General features: G+C 35.9%; 2 protein-coding genes across 2 annotated transcripts; both read right to left on the bottom strand.

Annotated features, from left to right (window-relative positions):
• Window positions 1-120: 120 nt before the first annotated feature.
• On the bottom strand, window positions 121-3,477 carry LOC112003130 (uncharacterized). The gene is made up of 9 exons (XM_024035307.2): window positions 3,290-3,477; window positions 3,059-3,116; window positions 2,872-2,959; window positions 2,255-2,434; window positions 1,988-2,170; window positions 1,688-1,864; window positions 1,441-1,595; window positions 1,184-1,307; window positions 121-352 (listed from the first exon to the last, which is right to left on the bottom strand). Exons 2-9 carry the CDS (start codon window positions 3,100-3,102, stop codon window positions 341-343), a joined length of 963 nt encoding a protein of 320 aa, XP_023891075.1. The 5' UTR covers window positions 3,103-3,116; window positions 3,290-3,477; the 3' UTR covers window positions 121-340.
• Window positions 3,478-18,052: 14,575 nt separating this feature from the next.
• LOC112003139 (desmethylxanthohumol 6'-O-methyltransferase) lies at window positions 18,053-19,387 on the bottom strand. The gene is made up of 2 exons (XM_024035320.2): window positions 18,629-19,387; window positions 18,053-18,512 (listed from the first exon to the last, which is right to left on the bottom strand). The coding sequence occupies exons 1-2, from the start codon at window positions 19,385-19,387 to the stop codon at window positions 18,213-18,215; spliced, it is 1,059 nt and encodes a 352-aa protein (XP_023891088.1). The 3' UTR covers window positions 18,053-18,212.

Below are 19,387 nucleotides of genomic sequence, written 5' to 3'. Positions count from 1 at the left end.
TTGTGAGCTCCGTATTGAAGAAGAGAACGCCACAAACTTTTGAGGATTAGGGATGTACAATTAATTAGCCAGCAACAAATGCCCAAGCCATGGCACACGTAAATTAAGAGAGCAAGAAAATTGAGATCAAACTTGAAACTTACTCAAATATTGTATAGTTTTCATCTAAGCAAGCAAAGAAAAAAAAATCTATGCAAAATAATGTGTCTCACGGGAGAGTAAACAAAATTGCTCCATACACAGCCATTTATACCTCAATTACTACCTCAACCAGCGCAAAACTGTCATCCAGCTCTAAATCCCAATTGCTCAACAAAACAAAATTTCAACTTCTAGTTCCTCAATACCTCCTCTGCAAATGGGCCAAATGTTAGGACCTAGTTCAAATGCAGACCAGAAACTTTTTGCACAAAATGTGAAAGAAAAATTAAGCATATATACTACATGAACATGGAAAATCCAATGAAAAGGTGTAGTTTAATGCTCCTGAAAGATTTTATATATGTTTAGCAAGTGTATATGAATGCCAATGAGCTCTAGCTCAATGGCATCTACTCCTTTTGTAAGAACAAGGTGAAGGGTGAGGTCGTGGATTCGAGACCTACTTAACACTGTGTGTGTAACTTATCAATTAAGAAAAAAATGTTAATACTGACCTGAATCAGTTATGGTAATCAATACCAATTATTTTACAACTTTTAATCTAAAGACTCTGTGCTACAGGCTAAAAAAGAGGGCACAGTCAGTTCCATATGAGTGTTGTGAAGAAGAGTGCAAGAAGAATTTGTGAACCAACACCAATATTTTGCTCAACATGATATTGTCACTACTAAAACCCTTGCCTACAGGGATTTATATTTCACTGTTCATGCCCCCCAAAAGTGTACCTGCTTTTTCCATTCTACAAGCCCTATCACGTGGACCCGTGAAGAGCCACCATGAGACCAGAAAATATAAAGAGCTAGAATAGAAGCAAAAAAACAGTGACCCCAATATTAGACAAAGTTTATAAATTTTGAATTTATATTTGGGAAAAGTTAATGGACGCCCTAAGGGCATTGGTTTACAAACTAATTTTTATCATACATCATAACATTTACCAAACATACCACTTTTCAAGGGAAATGTGAATTCATAGGTGCAAGGCACTTAATATAAAAATTAAATATTAGATAGGACATACCTTGCGTTTCTTAAGTTTCCCCTTTCCACTACCATAACCAAAGCCTGTTGCTTGTTCACTGTTATCATCCTCTAATGGTAAAGCTTTGATTTCATCATAGAAACTTTCCGTCAGACCTAGCAACCTGGTATAAAAAATGAGAAAACAGTCCGGCCGAAAACAGTATAAACCACCAAACATTTTGTATTTTAACATATACAAATCAATAAATGAGACAAGAAAACCACTGCAACCAATATTATTTTTATTCTGCATACCCATTTCTTGATTTCTTCAAATGTTTCTCCTTCTTCTTTTCCATCTTTGTCATAGGAGCACGAGTAAAAAGCTCTTCTTCCTGCCGAGCACGCTTCTCCATTTTTGCCTTATACCTAGAAACCTCAACACTTTCAGCTCCAATAATTTCTCTGACCTGTATTTTGACCATCAACAACAATAGATCTATTATCATACATGGAAGACATTCATTGTCTAGTAACCCCATAAAAGCAGTCCACAACTAACCTCTTCAGGTCTCCCCTCCATATTATCCATCATCTCACGCATAAAATCGCTCTGCCTAGATTGTCGAAGCATCTGTTTCTCCTTTCTCAAAGCATTCCTTTCCTTCTTTGAGATTTTATCTTCCTCCATAGCAACAGGGACAAGTTTGGGGGGTCGATACACACCACCACCACCTTCCTAAAACATATAAACATAATCTTAGAAAACAAATATTACAAGTTTGTTTCTCATTTTGGTAAAAGACAGTTTAAAAGAGAGGAACTTAATATCTGAACTTGATACTTCAATATCTTGACTCACCGGAGGTACTATATTATATTGGGGAACAAGCATGTCGGGGTTTGGATGATACATCAATGGATCCTCTATCCTCTTGGAGGCATCCGATTCCTTTTTACTTGGACCTACAACTTCTGTTGTATCTGTGGTAACCCTTGTAAGCTTATGGATTTGGTATTGGAGTTTTTTGTCAATTGGTCGTATCTGTCATAAATAGAGAGAACAATTCTGTAATAGGCATAACACGGGGTTATTAGAAGATAAGGATAAATAGAAACAAATCCAGACCTTCTCCAAAAACAATCTTGTCTCTATTAGGCTCCGAACAACAGGATGGCCCTCAATTGAGAAACCTTTTGCTTTGCGAAGTAGATAATAGACCAGCGACTGGCAATAGTTTAGGAGAAGCAAATGTTTGGTTTCAAGATAGCTTATCCCATCTGCTGTCGGGAACTGATTTGCTTTCACCTAATGTATGAGTCAAAAATGAATCACTAATCGTAACAACGATAATGGATATGATAAATTTGGTAACTTGTAAGGTAAAAAATAGCAATCATGAACAAGCTAATTTATTTTGTATCTAAATACTTGCAATAGTTGCTTAATGCTGCAGAGCTTCCAGAAGAGCATGCACAATAATAATCCCATGCATCTGATATATGCATCCTCTGTGAGGGGCGGAACTACTAAACGAGTTGTGGTTAAAATTTTCACAAAATTCTCATGTAGCACTCTTAAATTGGATAAATTTTACGTTTGTTATTATAGTTCCGCCCTTTTGCGAGAGGGAGCATGCATATATCCGATACATGAGATGCCTCCTCGAGCATGTAAGGTGAACAACCATACAAAAGCAAACAATTTTGCAGCAGTTACATAATCGGAATCAAAACCACCCCTACCTTAGAAGTTAAAGCTTGTACTTTAGTCCTTACAGTATCTAACCCTTCCTTCATCTCTTTCAACAATGTAGCTAATTGAGGGGCTTGTCTGCAATCACAACAGTTCTTTCATTGAGTTTTCCACAACATAAACAAAGTGCCAAGTACCAGCAGCAGCAGATACACAGATAGTTAGGTAAAAACTTACTTTTTAACTGTGTCATTGGAATTTGAGCTGGTAGTCCCTTCCATACTTGAATTCAAAACTGTGCAACCATTTTATCAACACACAAATAGACCGGTGTACAATTAATTTGACAATCAGGAAAAATAAAAAGAGATGACCCTTAAAGAAAATTCAGTTTTTTTTTTTAAAAAAAGTAATCGGTTGGTTTAAACCAAAAAAGAGAGAGAGAAATAGAGATTGAAGAGAACGTACCCTAAGAGAGAGAGAGCCGATGAACGAGGGAGGCGGCGAGGAGCGGAGTGAAGGTAGGGTATTTTGTTTTTGGTTTAATTTAATGTTTAAAACGACGTGGTTTTATGTTATAAGGAGAGAAAATAAATTTAAAAATTATTTTTTGGTTTGGCTCACACAATCTGAGTCAAAGGAACACACAGTGCGAGAGAGAGAGAGAGAACGAAAAAACGATGGCGCTGCAAAGTCGCTACTGCCTAATGCCTATTGCAATTTGCAGCCCATAAATAAAAAAGGCCACACAAAAATCCTCAGACCATAAGAAGGCCAACCCATATATATATTTTGGGCCTTAAGCTCTGCAGGTTCAGGGCCTTCCCAATTTAGGTTAACCCAAAAAGAAAAGTCTTCTTCTTCTTTTATTACGAGGCTATTTCAATACAAATAAACTGTTGAAATAAGTTTTTATTTTGTGCATTAGTTTTTAAGTTACTAAAATTTTTGCTATATATAAAATTTGTAAATTGATGTGGCACTTAATGTAATTAATGGGCTTTGACTAACTAATAAATAAATGTTTGAATTAATTTTTTTTGTAATTGGTAATACATCAATCAGTTTGTAAGTTCTAATATCATCCCCTTTATGTTGTTTTTACATAATTGAAAGTCATGTTAACAAGAGAAAAAAATAAAATAAAATAAAAATTTCATGAATTGTTGCGAATTTGTATTGAAAAACCAAATAAAAATTGGCATTTGCCAACAAATAATGTACCCCATTCTTTACATCAAAAAAGCTCACAGCTATATTATCCATAAAAAGTTGTTGATGCACATAATCTTGACATGTGACCACTCTCCAATGGTGTATTTGGATTTGGATTTGGGTAATTAAAATCTAAATATTTTGTTTGAAAAATTTTAAGAAGATCTAGAATTTGAATTTGACAAGTAAAATCCTCGGATTTGAAATAACACTTAAAATTTATGGATTTGAAATTAAAGAATTTCACATTTACTAATTTAAAATCTATATCCGAGTTTCCAAAAGCAACCAAAGATGTTACATTGTATACATCATGAAAACCTGTATACAACTAAGTTGAATACATTAAGTATTACACATTCCAGGTTTGACAGCAATCCTCATTAGCATTAGCAAATTTGACCCAACGCAGTAAATATAACAACTCCCTCTACTAGACTACTATGAACCTAATTATATATACACAGCAAGCCAAATTGGCCTTATCCTAATAGATAAATAGATCACATCATCTGTATCAAAAATGTTCACAGCTACTTTATCTACAGAAGGTGCTGATACACGTAGTCTTGACATGTGACAATGGCATTAATTTTACCCCACATACAACATGAATCCCTTTATAAAACACAGTCAAATACACTACAACTACCCATTTCAGGCTAACAACAGACCACTTTAGCAACTTTGATTGAATATGACAATAATAAATAACTCCCATTACAATGAATTCGACCCCATCGGCCATGGCATGCCTAGCACAATTAGGGTTCCACCATAGACCTCTATTAATTAAGGGTGGATGGCGATGTGAAGGGGAAGAAGGTTTCTTCGGCTGGTTGGGATTGGATTCTTTGGTTCTTTGCCACGAAAATCCACCACCCAACCAATTACATTTGGATTTAGCACACCAAAAACAGCCTCCATTTGAATGAAGCTGCCAAAACCATCCAAACCTAGTTGGTATGGGTTGGGTCAGTCAAATTAGGTTGCTGGTCAGATATGTGGACTGTACTGATATATATAGACCATAAAAAGTTACAAATAGAGTGTTATTACGGTAAGAAAATAGTTAGAAACAATCCCCACATTTTAAATGTCAAGTAGTAAAACTCACGGCAATAAATTCTGCAGAAACAATTTTTACATAATCTTGCATGTCCCTTAGTTGACCAAGTGTCTTACAAGAATATAATAATCGTCAAGCAGAAACTTTTATATGACCCATGTTAGACTCAAATGCAATTGAGGCTTCGACTAACATTTTTACAAAAGCACAGCAAATACAATTTTCACTTGTTTTTCTGTGTTTCTTTCACTCACTCTTATAAAGATACAATAACACTCTTACACTACCAAATTGGGATCAAATATCATTCTTCTACCACGAAAGTGGGATTAAACTTGCATTACAACCTACCTAATTATACAAAATATCCAACAGAATTGATAACATTACTAAGTTATAAAACTATATTTTAATGCAAAACATAATAGACTTTAGGAGTCAATTTAAACTTGGTATATCAATTTTCACATCACATGAGCCTTGCAATAAGTTTTTTCTTTTCTTTTAATAATTTGATATTTACAACAATGAGGACGATTTGATTATTATGATGTATATATATATAGTGCTTTTACATGGAACTATTAAATATATAATTATGATAATTATTAATAGATATTTAATACGATTGTGTTGTTTATGAACTTATCTATTCTATCTTTTAAAGAAAATAGGATGTAATAAGATTTTAATTGAAAGTTTAAGTATAAAATAGAATATAAATTCAATTAAAAATATATAATAAAAGAAATTAAATTATGTAAGGATGTGGTGTAAAACTCATGTTTTATCCCTCCAATTCCAACATGCTATATCATCTTATTATATATTTAAAAATAAGCACAACCACACCTAATCAACACTAATATGCCCATAATCAGTGCGCACCCTTAGCGTGATGATCACTTTACAAGTATAAGTGTTTGTGGAATATGGGGGGCAAAGGCCAGAGTTCAAGTTTCTAAGTGGAATCGTCACACACATATACACTTAGATTATGTTAGAGTAGAATTTCCATCTTGTATATAAATAAATAAAAACTCTAATACCCATATATAAATCTAATACAAAATTAGGAATTTATTGAGATGTTATTAGGCGTGGTTTAATGTATTGAATTTTATATAAAATGCTTATGTGAGAATCCCTTATTGGATAATATAAAATATAGGTTTTACATCCCATTCTTACAAAATTCGGACTCATATTAGAAGATTGATTAGTAAAATTTTAAGAATTAAAAAATTTTATGTGAATATATATATATATATATATATTTTATACAAAATAGAATTTTACTCTAGCCTAAGCTAAGTGTATATGTGCGTGAAACTCCCTCTTGGAGATTTGAACCCCGGCCATTGCCTCCCACACTCCACACTCTACAAGCACTTATACTTGTAGAGTAACCATCGCACCAAAGGTGTGCGGTGGTATATGAACATTTTTAATATTGAATTGTTTTGACCTATTTTTAATAGTTTGACATTTTTAATTCTTTTTAATGTGAACATTTTTTTAATATTTCTTTTCTACATCATCATTTTATCATATATATTTTTAAATTTTCTTTATAGATTAAATAGTGTTAAACTATTCTGATTTTAATTAATTAGATCACATTGTATTTTTTGCATAAGAAACAAGATATTAATTAACCAATCCTAAAATCTCTTAATAATCTTATGTTTAACGTCTAAATGCTCTTCACAATTCTAAAGAAATTGATTTCCTAAAATCTCTTAGTATCCTAAAATATCTTGAAAACGTTTGCCTTTTGGTTGATATTATTATTATTATTTTATAGATTTTAGATATAATTATCTTTTAAAGAAAGATTTAACAAAATTGAAAAAGTTAAGTTTGAATATTTGAAAATAAGACAAGACTAACATTTTAAGGAAATAAATTATAAAATAATACATAGAAAATGCAAAAGTAAAATCCCATATGGAAAAAATTTAGCTCTAAACATATTTAGAGTTTTGAGCTCCAACCACTGTTGAGAACTCTTTTTTAGCCTCACATGACACTACTTCATTAGCAACCCACGCCACATCAACATATTATTGGTTTTTTGAGTAAATCTTTTTAAAACCCAAAATAAGCTTATATCTCATGGATTGGGCTTACATGACTCATAAGATCTTTACTTCAAGAGGTGGATTCATGGTCCACAATTCATCTTCATTAATTGGGATCATAACCCCATGACATCATTAACATCAACACATAGATCGCGTTCAAGCAATGAATCAAAACTCATGACCCATATTACCTCTCTTACACTCATGACAAGCGGCTTCTTCAACAAAAACTCATATTTACACAAAATGACAACAAAACCCAAGGTTTGTCATCTCATCTTCGACTTATAATCCAAGCTCATAAGTCTCTTTGGGGAAACTTTGAGAGTCATAGTTTGGAGGGTCAAGAGGTATGTTCAGTAAAACTCTAGCGGTTTAAAGTTGATAAAAGAAACATGTTGCTTGGTGTGTCTTCTCCAACTCCCTGAACGCTGACGAGTCCGTGTGTAGTGGGTAACATATGTTAAGCATCTCTTATCACATTGCACTTAAAATGATAAAATTCCCTATTGCTCTTTTCCTAAAACTTAACATTCATCATATGACAAATACTTAATATCTCCAGCCATCTAAATGCTGAGAAAATAACTATTCATTCAACCTCTAGCTATTCCTTTACAAATTTATAAATTTCCTTATATTATTCTACATAAACTACATTACTACTTTCAGCTAAAATCCAGCTCAAACACATGGCCTAATTTGATGGGCTATCTTTAATCTCCAAATATATAGAATATTCATGATATATATCTCTCATATCCAGCTACTATCTGCCACAATCAGATCAAATATTTCTCTGCCAGCTACCAAAGTAGAGCATTAAATGCTCTTCTTACTCACCAAGATTAAGTCACAACACAATGAGATATTAACTAAATCTCTAAAGCTTCATTAATTATCAACCAATCGTTCTGTTGTTTACTAAAAACATGTTGTCATAAAACCTTGGACCAAAAATACAAACACCCAAAAAAGGAAATATTTTCACCAGAACTCCGGCAGTATGTTCAGCACTTGATACATGGCTGAAAGTGATATCACCAGCCATTTAATGCTGAAATCCTAGCATAGCTTCTATACCCAAAATAGCGAGATACCCTTAAAAGAGATCTTACCATTTTCAGCTAAATCCATGAAATAAATGCTAAATGTCCTCTCCAGCAGTCTGAAATCACCCAACTGACCTCATCTGCTGCTGCCCAAAGCAACAACTATCTTATGACAGTTGTGACAACTTTTCCTGACAGTTGGGATAGCATTTTCAGAACAGCTGTGATAGCTGACCCAGTAGCCTAAGCATTACTAATTTTTCCTCATTTGGCTAAAAACCAAAACCAACTAAAGTAACTATCTCTTTCTTGCAAAAATACTTTCCTTTTCTGCTGCTCTTTCTCTAGCAGCTCTTACCCAAAACAGTAAGAACACCTTAAACCTAAACATATCATTTTTGGCCAAATTTTAGGATGGATTTTTTGAAGATTCATTGCTAGTTGGGATAGATTTTGACTGAGATTATGTGCTAAATACCCCTTTAAACTCAGCTCTAAGGAGAACCCCCCATCAACACCTCAAAGAGGGACACCAATGGAGAAGAACAACTTTCTCACAAACTTCTATATTCTCTCTGCCTCTAATTATCTTCTTAAACTCTTAATGAAGTTCTGAACTTCTGAGTTTTTAGTTTCCAAATTATGAACTAAACTCTTCAGCCCTTAGCTCATAAATGCCCTTCATAAGCACTCATATATCTTCCAGAAGAAAATCCCAGCATCTTTACTAAACACACTACAACACCATTACTTTCTTATACTCATTCTCTCACTTTCCATATGCTGAAAATACATCTATCTTGCTACCCATATCTCTAAACATCTCTTTCTCCACTTCTCTTACACAATTTCATACATATTCACTACACCATTACATATAACATACTACAACTCTTCTAAACTCCACTCTCATACTCTCTTACTCTGAAATTCTACTATTTTGTTGCCCACAAACACATCTCAATACACTTCTCTACCTCTCTTATAAAAACTCTTCTCATGGAAGGCATAAACTTCTAATACTAAACCCCTTCTCTTAGAAGACACTAAGATCTCATATTAATGCCCTTCTCCTAGAAGGCACCAAGATCTCATATCAAAGCCATTCTCCTAGAAAACACAAATCTATTTTATATAAAGCTCTTCTCTTAAAATGCACAAATACTTCATACAAAAGCCCTTCTTATGGAATGCAACACTATGCATAACTTCACAACCACTAAAAGAGTATTGTTAAGGGGGAAACTCATTTAAATGAATGATAAGAGGGGCAAGCTTAACCAGTCTATACACGCAACTGGACATACTCTCTCTCCCTCCAGTTGCGTCCTCTCTGCTGCTGGAGTCATTCTATTGGAATACTATCAGCTCACTAATGCTACACAGCTGGAGCTACAAACCATACAGAAATAAGAGACTCTGCTTCCATATCTTTAAATTTACATCATTGAGTACATGATTATTTCACATTTAAATACATATTACTCTATTCCAACTACTATTACAACTATTAATCAAAGTTTAAATTCATTTAAATGCATGATAAGAAAGGCAAGCTTAACCAGCCTCTACACACAGTTGTACATACTCTCTCTCCCTTCAATTGCACCCATTTTTCCCTTTAATCTTGAAATTATCATGGCAAACTGCCTCTCCACCACTGGAGTTATTCTGCTGGAATCTTGTCAACTCAAAAATGCTACACAGTTGGAGCTACAAATTGTACAAAGATAAGTGACTTTGCTTCCATATCTTTAAATTTACATCATTGAGTATATGATTACTTCACAATTAAATACATATTACTTTATTCCAAATAATATTATAACTACTAATCAAAGCTATTATATCAAACACATATTACATATTTATTCAACCATCATTTATGATTCTTAGACTTTGGTTTTAATGGTTTTATAGGCTTAAAAGTACGCCGGTAGCCATTGGACCACGTGGCCCAATGTTGAGTTCTAGACACAACTCCCTAAATACAAACCAGGCCTAGTAAGGTCACCCCTCCAATGGACCACACGTGGCCAAGCACCGAAAAAAGGCCCCCGAACAACCACTAATAGAAATTTATGTCCAAAATAATTTGTTTTACCAAAAATATAAGAGGGAAAGAAGATTTTTGAGAAGTCAAGGCTTCAAACGTATCCATCCCATAATTAATAATATATATCTTGTAATTGGCATTAGGATCTTGCCATAACAATTTAAATTAATATTGTCTAAGTTAGGAAAATATATTCGCTGAATTATAAGGAATTCCATTATAGTAAAAAAATTGACATTATATGTGTGCATTTGGATACTGCTTATTTTACTAAAAACTGAAAACAATAAAAAAAATAATTTCTGCAACACTGTTCACTCTTTTAACACTGTAACTTTGCCTACTTGCACTATTCATGTCCCATGCATGAACAGTGCAAGAGGCACTGGTCAAGGAAAAAAAAAAAAAGGAAAGAAAAACACAGAAACGCTTAAACGCTCAAATGTGGCCGCTATCCAAACGAGCCTTAAATGGCATCAATGTCCATAATGACAAGGAAAAATTAGGAAAAAAAAATCATTCCCAATTAATCATTTTTTTTTTTTATAACCGATTAGAAATGGAATTAAATTAATTAAAGATCTTGCTTTCCAGTAAGTTTCTTTGTCGCTAGTGAAAGTTTCTCTTTGAACTTCTCCTAGGCTATAGAATATTTGGTCACTACTTGTAGGTGCCTTTGTAACTTACAAACCATTGTCATGGTTTGTCGATTTCTAACAAAGAAGGGCATACCTTCGATCTTGAGGAGGATATAGTGACGCCAGAATTCATCATTGCTGGCAAATTCTACATGAGATGAGCTCTGAACATGGAAGCTATTGCTTCAACTTTTAAGCCATTGTGGAGATCAAAAAACGGTTTTAAAGTCAAAAATATGGGCAATCACATTGTCCTCTTCACATTTGACAAAAATCTAGAAGTGGACTCCATTCTTTCAAATGAATCTTGGAGTTTTGACAAACATCTTATGGTGTTGCAACGCTATGACAAGGATACTCCAGTTGAGGACTTGAATTTCAATTGTACATCCTTTTGGGTGTAGGTTCATGACATTCCTATTAGATTCATGAATCAAAAGGTGGCGGAAGGGATTTGCTGCACTGTTGGCACGGTCATTCGGAAACCGGATATAGAGGTTGATGGAGGGAGTTTTATGAGGGTCAGAGTTAGCTTAGATATCACTTAGCCACTAAGTTGAGGAAGGATGGTGTCAATGGGACAAGGTAAAGAACAATGGGTCTTGTTTAAATACGAGCGCCTACCAAATATTTGCTACTGGTGCGGCTATCTCAACCATGATGATAGGGACTATGAACTTTGGCTTGACAGTGAAGGTTCCCTTAAAGTTAAAGAACAACAATTTGGACCTTGCCTACGTGCAGCACCTACTAGTCAAGCACAGAAAAAATGTAGTTTCTGTCCTAGGATTTTCTAAGAAGATGACAAAAGGAGGCACTTCCATTCACAGGGCTCCGTTTACAATAAGGTGAGCTCAAGTGGTTTTTGCGACGGCTCTTACACCACCAATGGCAACGTAAGACGGGGAACAACATCACATGGAGCATCACATGGAGATTCAATGAATCAGTTATTAGGATTGGTTACAATTGACACAAATAACTCGCCTCCGGTTTTTGCGTAGCAACAAAATCAAGCTAATCTGTTGGTGCATCAAATTAAGGAATTGGATCATGCCTTAAAGAATTTTGATTTGCCAATAAATGAGGTGCGACCTAACACCCCACCAACAGTTATTCTAGACTTAAATCCTCCTCAAAATATTTCCAATCCGAGGTTTACTCCATCCGAACCGTTGCCCACAGATTCTTTCCTTTCTAAGCTAGCTGAAGTTGATGAGAGTATATCCAAATTAAGAGCCGTGTCAACCACAATAAATGACCTATTGAATGCAAAGATTTCATTTAATGTGCAATCAGATCACGCAATTATGGGGCAATTAGATCATGTAATTAATAGGGAAACAGAAGAAATGGCTAGGGTTTGCCAAGGCTAGGGGTCTAAAGCCCACGCAACCCCACATGCAGACACATCAGGAAAACAAAACACATAACTCTCACGGCAACAAGGAACATGGAAACGTCTGAACAATACTGGAGTATCAAAAGCAATGATAGAACTATAAGCATAGTAGAATCGGGGTTATCAACCAAAAGAGTTCATGAGGAGCACTCCTATCCCAATGGTTTACCAAGCAAAAAACGTATGGTTTTTGTTGAGATTAATTCTACTGCTCTGGCAGAGGCTGATGCTTAGCCTCGCCTATCACAATGAGTTTCTTAGTCTGGAATTATCGTGGGCTTGAGAACTCATGTATAGTGAGGGAGCTTGGAGATTACATCGCAAAAGATCCTTTTGTTTTGTTTTTAGCTTAGACATGGACAGATGATGCTAGGCTAGATCAAGTGTTATGTAGTTTTGATTTTGGTAATAAATGGTTAGTTCGTAGCGATAATAGAGGTGGTGGTTTGGTTTTGTTGTGGAAGAAAGATATTCGAATCACAGTGGAAGACTCGTCAAAGTACTGCATTAATATACTTGTTGAGAAGAATACCCCTCAGGAGTGGTGCTTCATAGGTTTCTATGGCAAACCAGTTACAACTAGAAGGCATGGGGCATGGACCAAAATTCGAACCCTTAATAATAAACCACACATTCCTTGGCTGTGTGCTAGGGATTTCAATGAAATCACAAGACAAGAAGAGAAAGTAGGAGGAGCAATCCGAGCACACAACCAGATGCAAGCCTTCTGTGATGTTTTTAATGAATGTGGTTTCATGGACTTAGGCTTCATTGGGCCAAAATTCACGTGGAGTAAGCATTATATCGATGGACATTCGATTTGGGAGAGACTTGACTGTGGATTAGCTACCAATTCGTGGTTCTTGAGATATCCTGGCACTCGAGTTTACCATCTACCTTGTCTCTCATCGGATCATTGCCCTTTGCTTATTAATCCATCAGGTATTGAAATTCCATGCTAAAAGAAACATTTCCGGTTTGAGGAGATGTGGTTATTAGATAGTCGATATGGAGAGGTGGTTAAAGCAGCTTGGAGATCATGTGTGTCATTGGATTCAAATAGGGAAATCCTGGGGAAAATAGACAAGTGTGGCAAAGATTTGTTGTGGTGGAATCATAATGTCTTCGGTAATGTTAGAAGAGAATTAAAAAAAAAAATGGAGTCAACGCTCCCGTATTCTTTGGCTGAAAAATGGAGATGGAAATACAAAGTTCTTTCATAGTCGGGCCTCTCATAGGTATCGAAAAAACTTGATAATGGGAATAAATGACCACTAAGGAGTTTGGAAGGAGGAGCCGAATGCTATAGCAGAAGTTCTTACAAAATTTTATCATGAACTTTTCACCACCTCAAACCCGATTCTACACCAAGGAGTTCTAGATCAAATTCCTCAAGTGATCTTAGATGAAATGAACCAAGAATTGACATGCAAATTCAAGGAATGGGAAGTAGCCAAGCCTTGAAACAAATGGCACCATTAAAGGCTCCTGGACCAGATGGAATGCCCCCTTTATTCTTTTACCTTTTTTGGCCTATGATTGAGGGTGATGTTACACATTTGGTGCTATCTTGGTTGAATTAGGTACACTCCCACACCCAGTGAATCATACCTTCATTACTCTAATCCCAAAAAAGAAAAACCTAATTTCAGTGTTAGAATATAGCCTTATTAGTTCATGCAATGTTCTTTACAAAATTTTCTCTGCAGTTCTTGCTAATAGGCTAAAAAAATTCCTCAATTCCATCATTACTGAGCACCAATTAGCTTTTGCTAAAGGTCGCCTCATTACAGATAATATTCTTATTGCCTTTGAAACGTTGCACTGCATGAAGAACTATAATTTTGGCTCAAATGGCTTTATGGCTTTGAAGCTTGACATGAGTAAAGCCTATGATAGGATTGAATGAGTGTTCTTGGAAAATTTGATGAGAAAAATGGGGTTTTATGTATAGTGGATTTGACTCATTATGGTGTGTGTGAAAACTATCACATACTCAATACTAGTGAATGAAGAACCAAAAGGATTGATCCACCCCTCAAGGGGCCATAGACAAGGAGATCCTCTCTCTCCTTTTCTTTTCCCCCTATGCATTGAGGGCCTACATGGCCTCATTAAAAAGGTAGCAAGCAATGGTGACATCAATGGATTTAGATTGTGTAAAAGAGGACCCAAACTAACCCATTTGTTTTTTGCAGATGATATTCTTCTTTTTTGTAAGGCCAATTCCACTGAATGCAGCAAAGTGATGGACCTTCTATCCTTGTATGAAAAAGTTTCAGGCCAAAAAATAAATAGGGGGAAGACAACTTTATTCTTTAGTAAATCAGTTACTGAAGCAAACAGACAGATCATTAAAGGGATTTTGGGGGTTCCTAAAATCCATCACTATAAAGAATACTTGGGGCTACTGTCTCTAACGGAAGAGGACAAAAGGCAAGTTTTAATTATCTAAAGGAGAGAATATGGAGAAAATTACGAGGGTGGGAAGGAAAACTCCTCTCCTAAGCTGGAAGAAAAGTGCTCATTAAGGCTGTTATCCAAGCCATTCCAGCATATGCAATGAGGTGATTTAAATTGCCTGTGGGGTTATGTAATGAGATTGAAGTGACGGTAAGTTTTGGTGGGGACAACAAGGGGAAAAGCGGAAGATTCATTGGCTAAAATGGGGTTAGATGACAAAAGCAAAAAGTGAGGGCGGTATGGGCTTTCGTGACTTAGCATTGCACAATGACTCTCTCTTGGCCAAGCAAGCTTGGCGCTTATTGCAGGATAAAAGCTCACTATTTTATAAGGTCTTCAAACCACGCTTCTTCCCAAAATGTACAATCATAAAGGCTGTTGACTCAAGTCGTGGATCATACACTTGGAAAAGCATACTCTATGGTCGTGATGTTATCAAATACGGAGCTTGTTGGAGAATAGGCATCGGGCAGAAAGTGCAGATTTGGCAACATTCATGGCTACCAATCAAGCATCCCACACGTGTCTTATCACCTATTTTGGAGGGGTGGGAGGAAGCCATAGTTGAGGTGCTGATCAATGTAGTTGACAGTCTATTTGTTCCCAAGGAAGCTGCTCTTATTAAGAAAATTCCACTGTCAAGACACCCTACAGAAGACAAGCTGTTTTGGCCATGGACACAAAATGGGCAATACTCCTGCAAATCTGAATATCGATTCTTGAAGCACGAGGCTAACGAGGAAGTGGCTGAAGCAACGCAGGGTGAAGACAGAAACTTTTGGTTCAACATCTGGGCTTTGCAAGTTCCAAACAAGATCAAAAATTTCATGTGGCGAGCTTGTCGTGATTCCCTCCCTATGAAAGCAAATCTGAGGCAGCGACACATCACGGATAGCCCACTGTGCGAATGATGCTTGAGGGAGGAGGAAAGCCCGTAACATGCATTGTGGTCATGTAGTGAACTTGACTTGGTATGGTCGGAATTGGAGTGGAACTTTCACCAATATACAAACCCCAAAAACTAATTGCTATCATGGATACTCAATAACCAAGACAAGTCGGCGCTTTTTGCGATGACGACATGGGGAATATGGTACCGGTGAAACCTAGTTTGTCTCCATAAACCTTGCTGCACATCGGACCAGATCGCACCACAGGCGAAAGAGAGGCTAGATGAATTTACTGCTGCATTCCCACCTAAGCCACCAAAAATGACGAGGACCAAGGAGATATGGAAGCCACCTGATGCAAGCTACTTCAAAATAAACTTCGATGGAGCGATTTTCAGGGATGAAAACAAAAGCAGCATAGGAGTTGTTATTCGAGACCACACAGGCTCTATCATTGCCTCATTAGCTCAACTCATATCTCCAGCATATCAATCAACTGAAATCGAAGCCATTGTAGCAGCTCGGGCTCTAGAGTTTGGGCTGGAAATAGGTATAAGTGGAGCGGTCCTCAGAGGTGACTCGAAATTAATAATTAAATCCTTGAAGGCAGGTGGAAATACCATAGCTTCAATGGAGCCACTAATTCAAGATGCCATTGTGTTTTCTAGTTTTTATTCAAAATTGCTATACTCTCATTGCAGAAAAGAAGGCAATAGGTTAGCACATAGTTTAGCTAGATATTCAATTAGTATCTCTAACTATATAATTTGGATGGAGAAAGTCCCCAATCCTTTACTCTCTGTTGTTCAACATGATTTAGCCAATTTGGCGAATCAATTTCAATAAAGTTTTAAGCTGATTCTCAAAAAAAAAAAAAAAAAAAAAAGAGAGAGAGAGAGAATTTTGCCCTTTAGCTTCTTTAGAGACCCAATAATAATAATAATAATAATAAAAAGGCAACCAACTCTTCTATTCTCTAAAGTTTCAAAGGCTCCTCATGGAAGAGGGGAAGGGGATTTCAGGGTGAAAAAAAAAAAAACAAACAAAAAAAATGAAGAAGAAGAAGGATTTGGCAAACTAAGAATATTTTTTAGGAAAGAGAAAAGTCAGAAAAAGTAAAAGAGAGAAAGAAACATACCCATGAAGAGTGCAATACTGAACAAGTAATGTAGAATTTGAATCTGACTGACTCATTTGCTCCCTTCTCTCTCCCTCACCACCTCTCTGTGTTGAAAATTTCTTTTCTCAGCAAAACACACATTTAAATTTTGCCTTTGTTTCCCCCAAATGCACCGTTTTGTCCCAACGCTTAAATAAACCAAAACTACTATTGTTAAGCGCATTCGCTCTTTTTATATAGTTAATAGATAGATCTTTAACTAAATAATTCTCTAGTATACTGAGCGTTTGACAAATTAGTGCTTAAGGTTCTGGATTTACAAAGCATTAAAATTGAGTGATACAATTGCCCCCTAAAAGCTCTAAATTTCAACTTTAACCTTTAAGTTGTTTTCAACTTTAATACCCCTTAAAACTTTTTTTTAGTAGGTTGTTAGAACAATAACCCCCCCCCCCCCCCAACGCTCCCTCTTTTCAAAAAGAGTCTTAGAACTCTAATATTTTTGTAATATTTAGGTGGAAATACCATTTTAAGATCACTATTAATTTAGTTTTAACATTTTGGAAGCATTCAATTTGGTTCCTACCGTCAACTTACTAACTGATATTAATTACAAGTTAAAAATAACAGTGATCAAATTAACAATGAAAATAACAATGACCAAATTCACAATGATCCCAAATGTATGAAGAAAATGATATTTTTGCCTAATATTTTAATTTTAAACCATAAAATAGATCAAATTCAGATGAAAATGATACTTTTCAATAGATGCTAACCTTTAATTATTATTTTTTAAATAATAATAATGGGCTAACATCCCTCACATAGGGGAGCCACCCAATTGCCCATCACATCTCCCTCTCTTGACTACACGAAAGATTTTCCCAAGCCTGCTATTCTTCTACAAGCTTCCATTTCACAATGTCGTGCAAATATCTACCATTACCATCTACCAAACTTTGTTTGCAACTCTGCATATAAAGGGGTCATTTAGGCACCAAAAAGGGCCTAATTTGAATTCAGCCAATAGCACAATGGGTTTGACTTTAAATATTTAGAACTAACCAATTTGAGCTTAACAATCAATTTGGTCTAGGCATAACAACCAATCGACCTCTTGTTCTTCTATCATCTATTTAATTGTATATCATGAGCAAAACATCCATCAATCCATTGAGCATAATAGCATATTAATCATAACATAATCTCAAACAAGTAATATTGGCCAAAAAAAAAGAAAAAAATGAAAGGAAAATTTTAATATGAAAAGGAATGACAATGGTTTGCTTTGCGAACCAAACTAAATCCAATCGTTATTTAACAGATTTTTTTTTTTTTTGGTTGGATTTGTTTTCTTTTTCTCCTTCATTTCCACAACGGGTCCAACAATTCTACCTCACATTGGATAGGCCTCGATAATGGATGGCATAGTTGGAATTTTGATGATTTTGTAGCGAGGGAAACCTCCCTCTTCCAATAATTTCTTCCATTCTAGCTCAGTCCTTTCCTTTCCTCCAGAGGTGTGTGCCATCATCAACAGATCAAATACTATGCGGGTCTCATCAAATAGGTCGTTGTTGTTTTTTTCAAGAATAATATCAACAATAATAACCTTTCCAATCTCTTCTGATATTGCTTTTCGGCAATTTCTCAATATCTTGATGCAATTTTCATCACTCCAATCATGTAGTATCCACTGCAACAAAGTCATAATACTATGAATTTTATTATTTGAATATAAATGAGAGAGAGAGAGAGAGTTACAATTGTTGTAACTTTATACAATGTTACACTAGTAGGCTATTGTTTTACCTTCATGATCATTGCATCAGCTGTAGGAATGGACTCAAACATGTTACCTCCAACGAGGGAGACCCCCTTGCGAATTGGTGCTGTGGCAACAACATGTGGCAGATCAAAGTTGGTACCTTTGATGTGTGGATGTGCTTTCACAATCGCAGCTATCATTTCTCCTGTCCCACCTCCTACATCCACCAATGATCCCAAGCAACCAAACCCATCCTTGTATTCTTCTAAGACCACCCCAATCACAATCTTAGCCGAACTTGCCATGGCATCATTGAAGATCTTGTTGAAATCAGGATTTTTTGATGCAAAGTCCCACATCTCACAGCCATGAGCCTTCTCGAAGGGAGTACCACCTTCTTTGACACATTGGCTAAAGCAATGCCAAGGTGCCAATAGCCATGGATGGTTCTGCATTAATACCATTGGCACTAGGCTTAGCTCAGCATCATGCAAAAGCCATTTTGATGCAGGGGTCAATCCATAGAGAGTATCCCCACCGTCCAATGGATTATGTGCGGTTAAGATGTTTTTGCGGACTAGTGATCTCATGATACGTGCGAGGTATGGAATATCAAGAGAAAGGGAGTTGGTTATTCCGGCTGCTATTTGGCACAAAGTGATTGGACCCCCATGAGAGTGTATAATGTCAGCAATGCGAAGCTCCACAGCACATTTCAGTGCCATGGAGTCTGCAAAGCCAAACAAATGTTGCCAAATTTCTGCTTGGCCTTTTAGCAGTGCTTGAGCTTCTGTTGGTTCCAT

This window comes from Quercus suber, unplaced genomic scaffold (assembly GCF_002906115.3).
Source record: "Quercus suber isolate HL8 unplaced genomic scaffold, Cork oak 2.0 scaffold_588, whole genome shotgun sequence".
Taxonomy (NCBI): domain Eukaryota; kingdom Viridiplantae; phylum Streptophyta; class Magnoliopsida; order Fagales; family Fagaceae; genus Quercus; species Quercus suber.
This window is presented reverse-complemented; position numbering and strand designations above follow the sequence as displayed.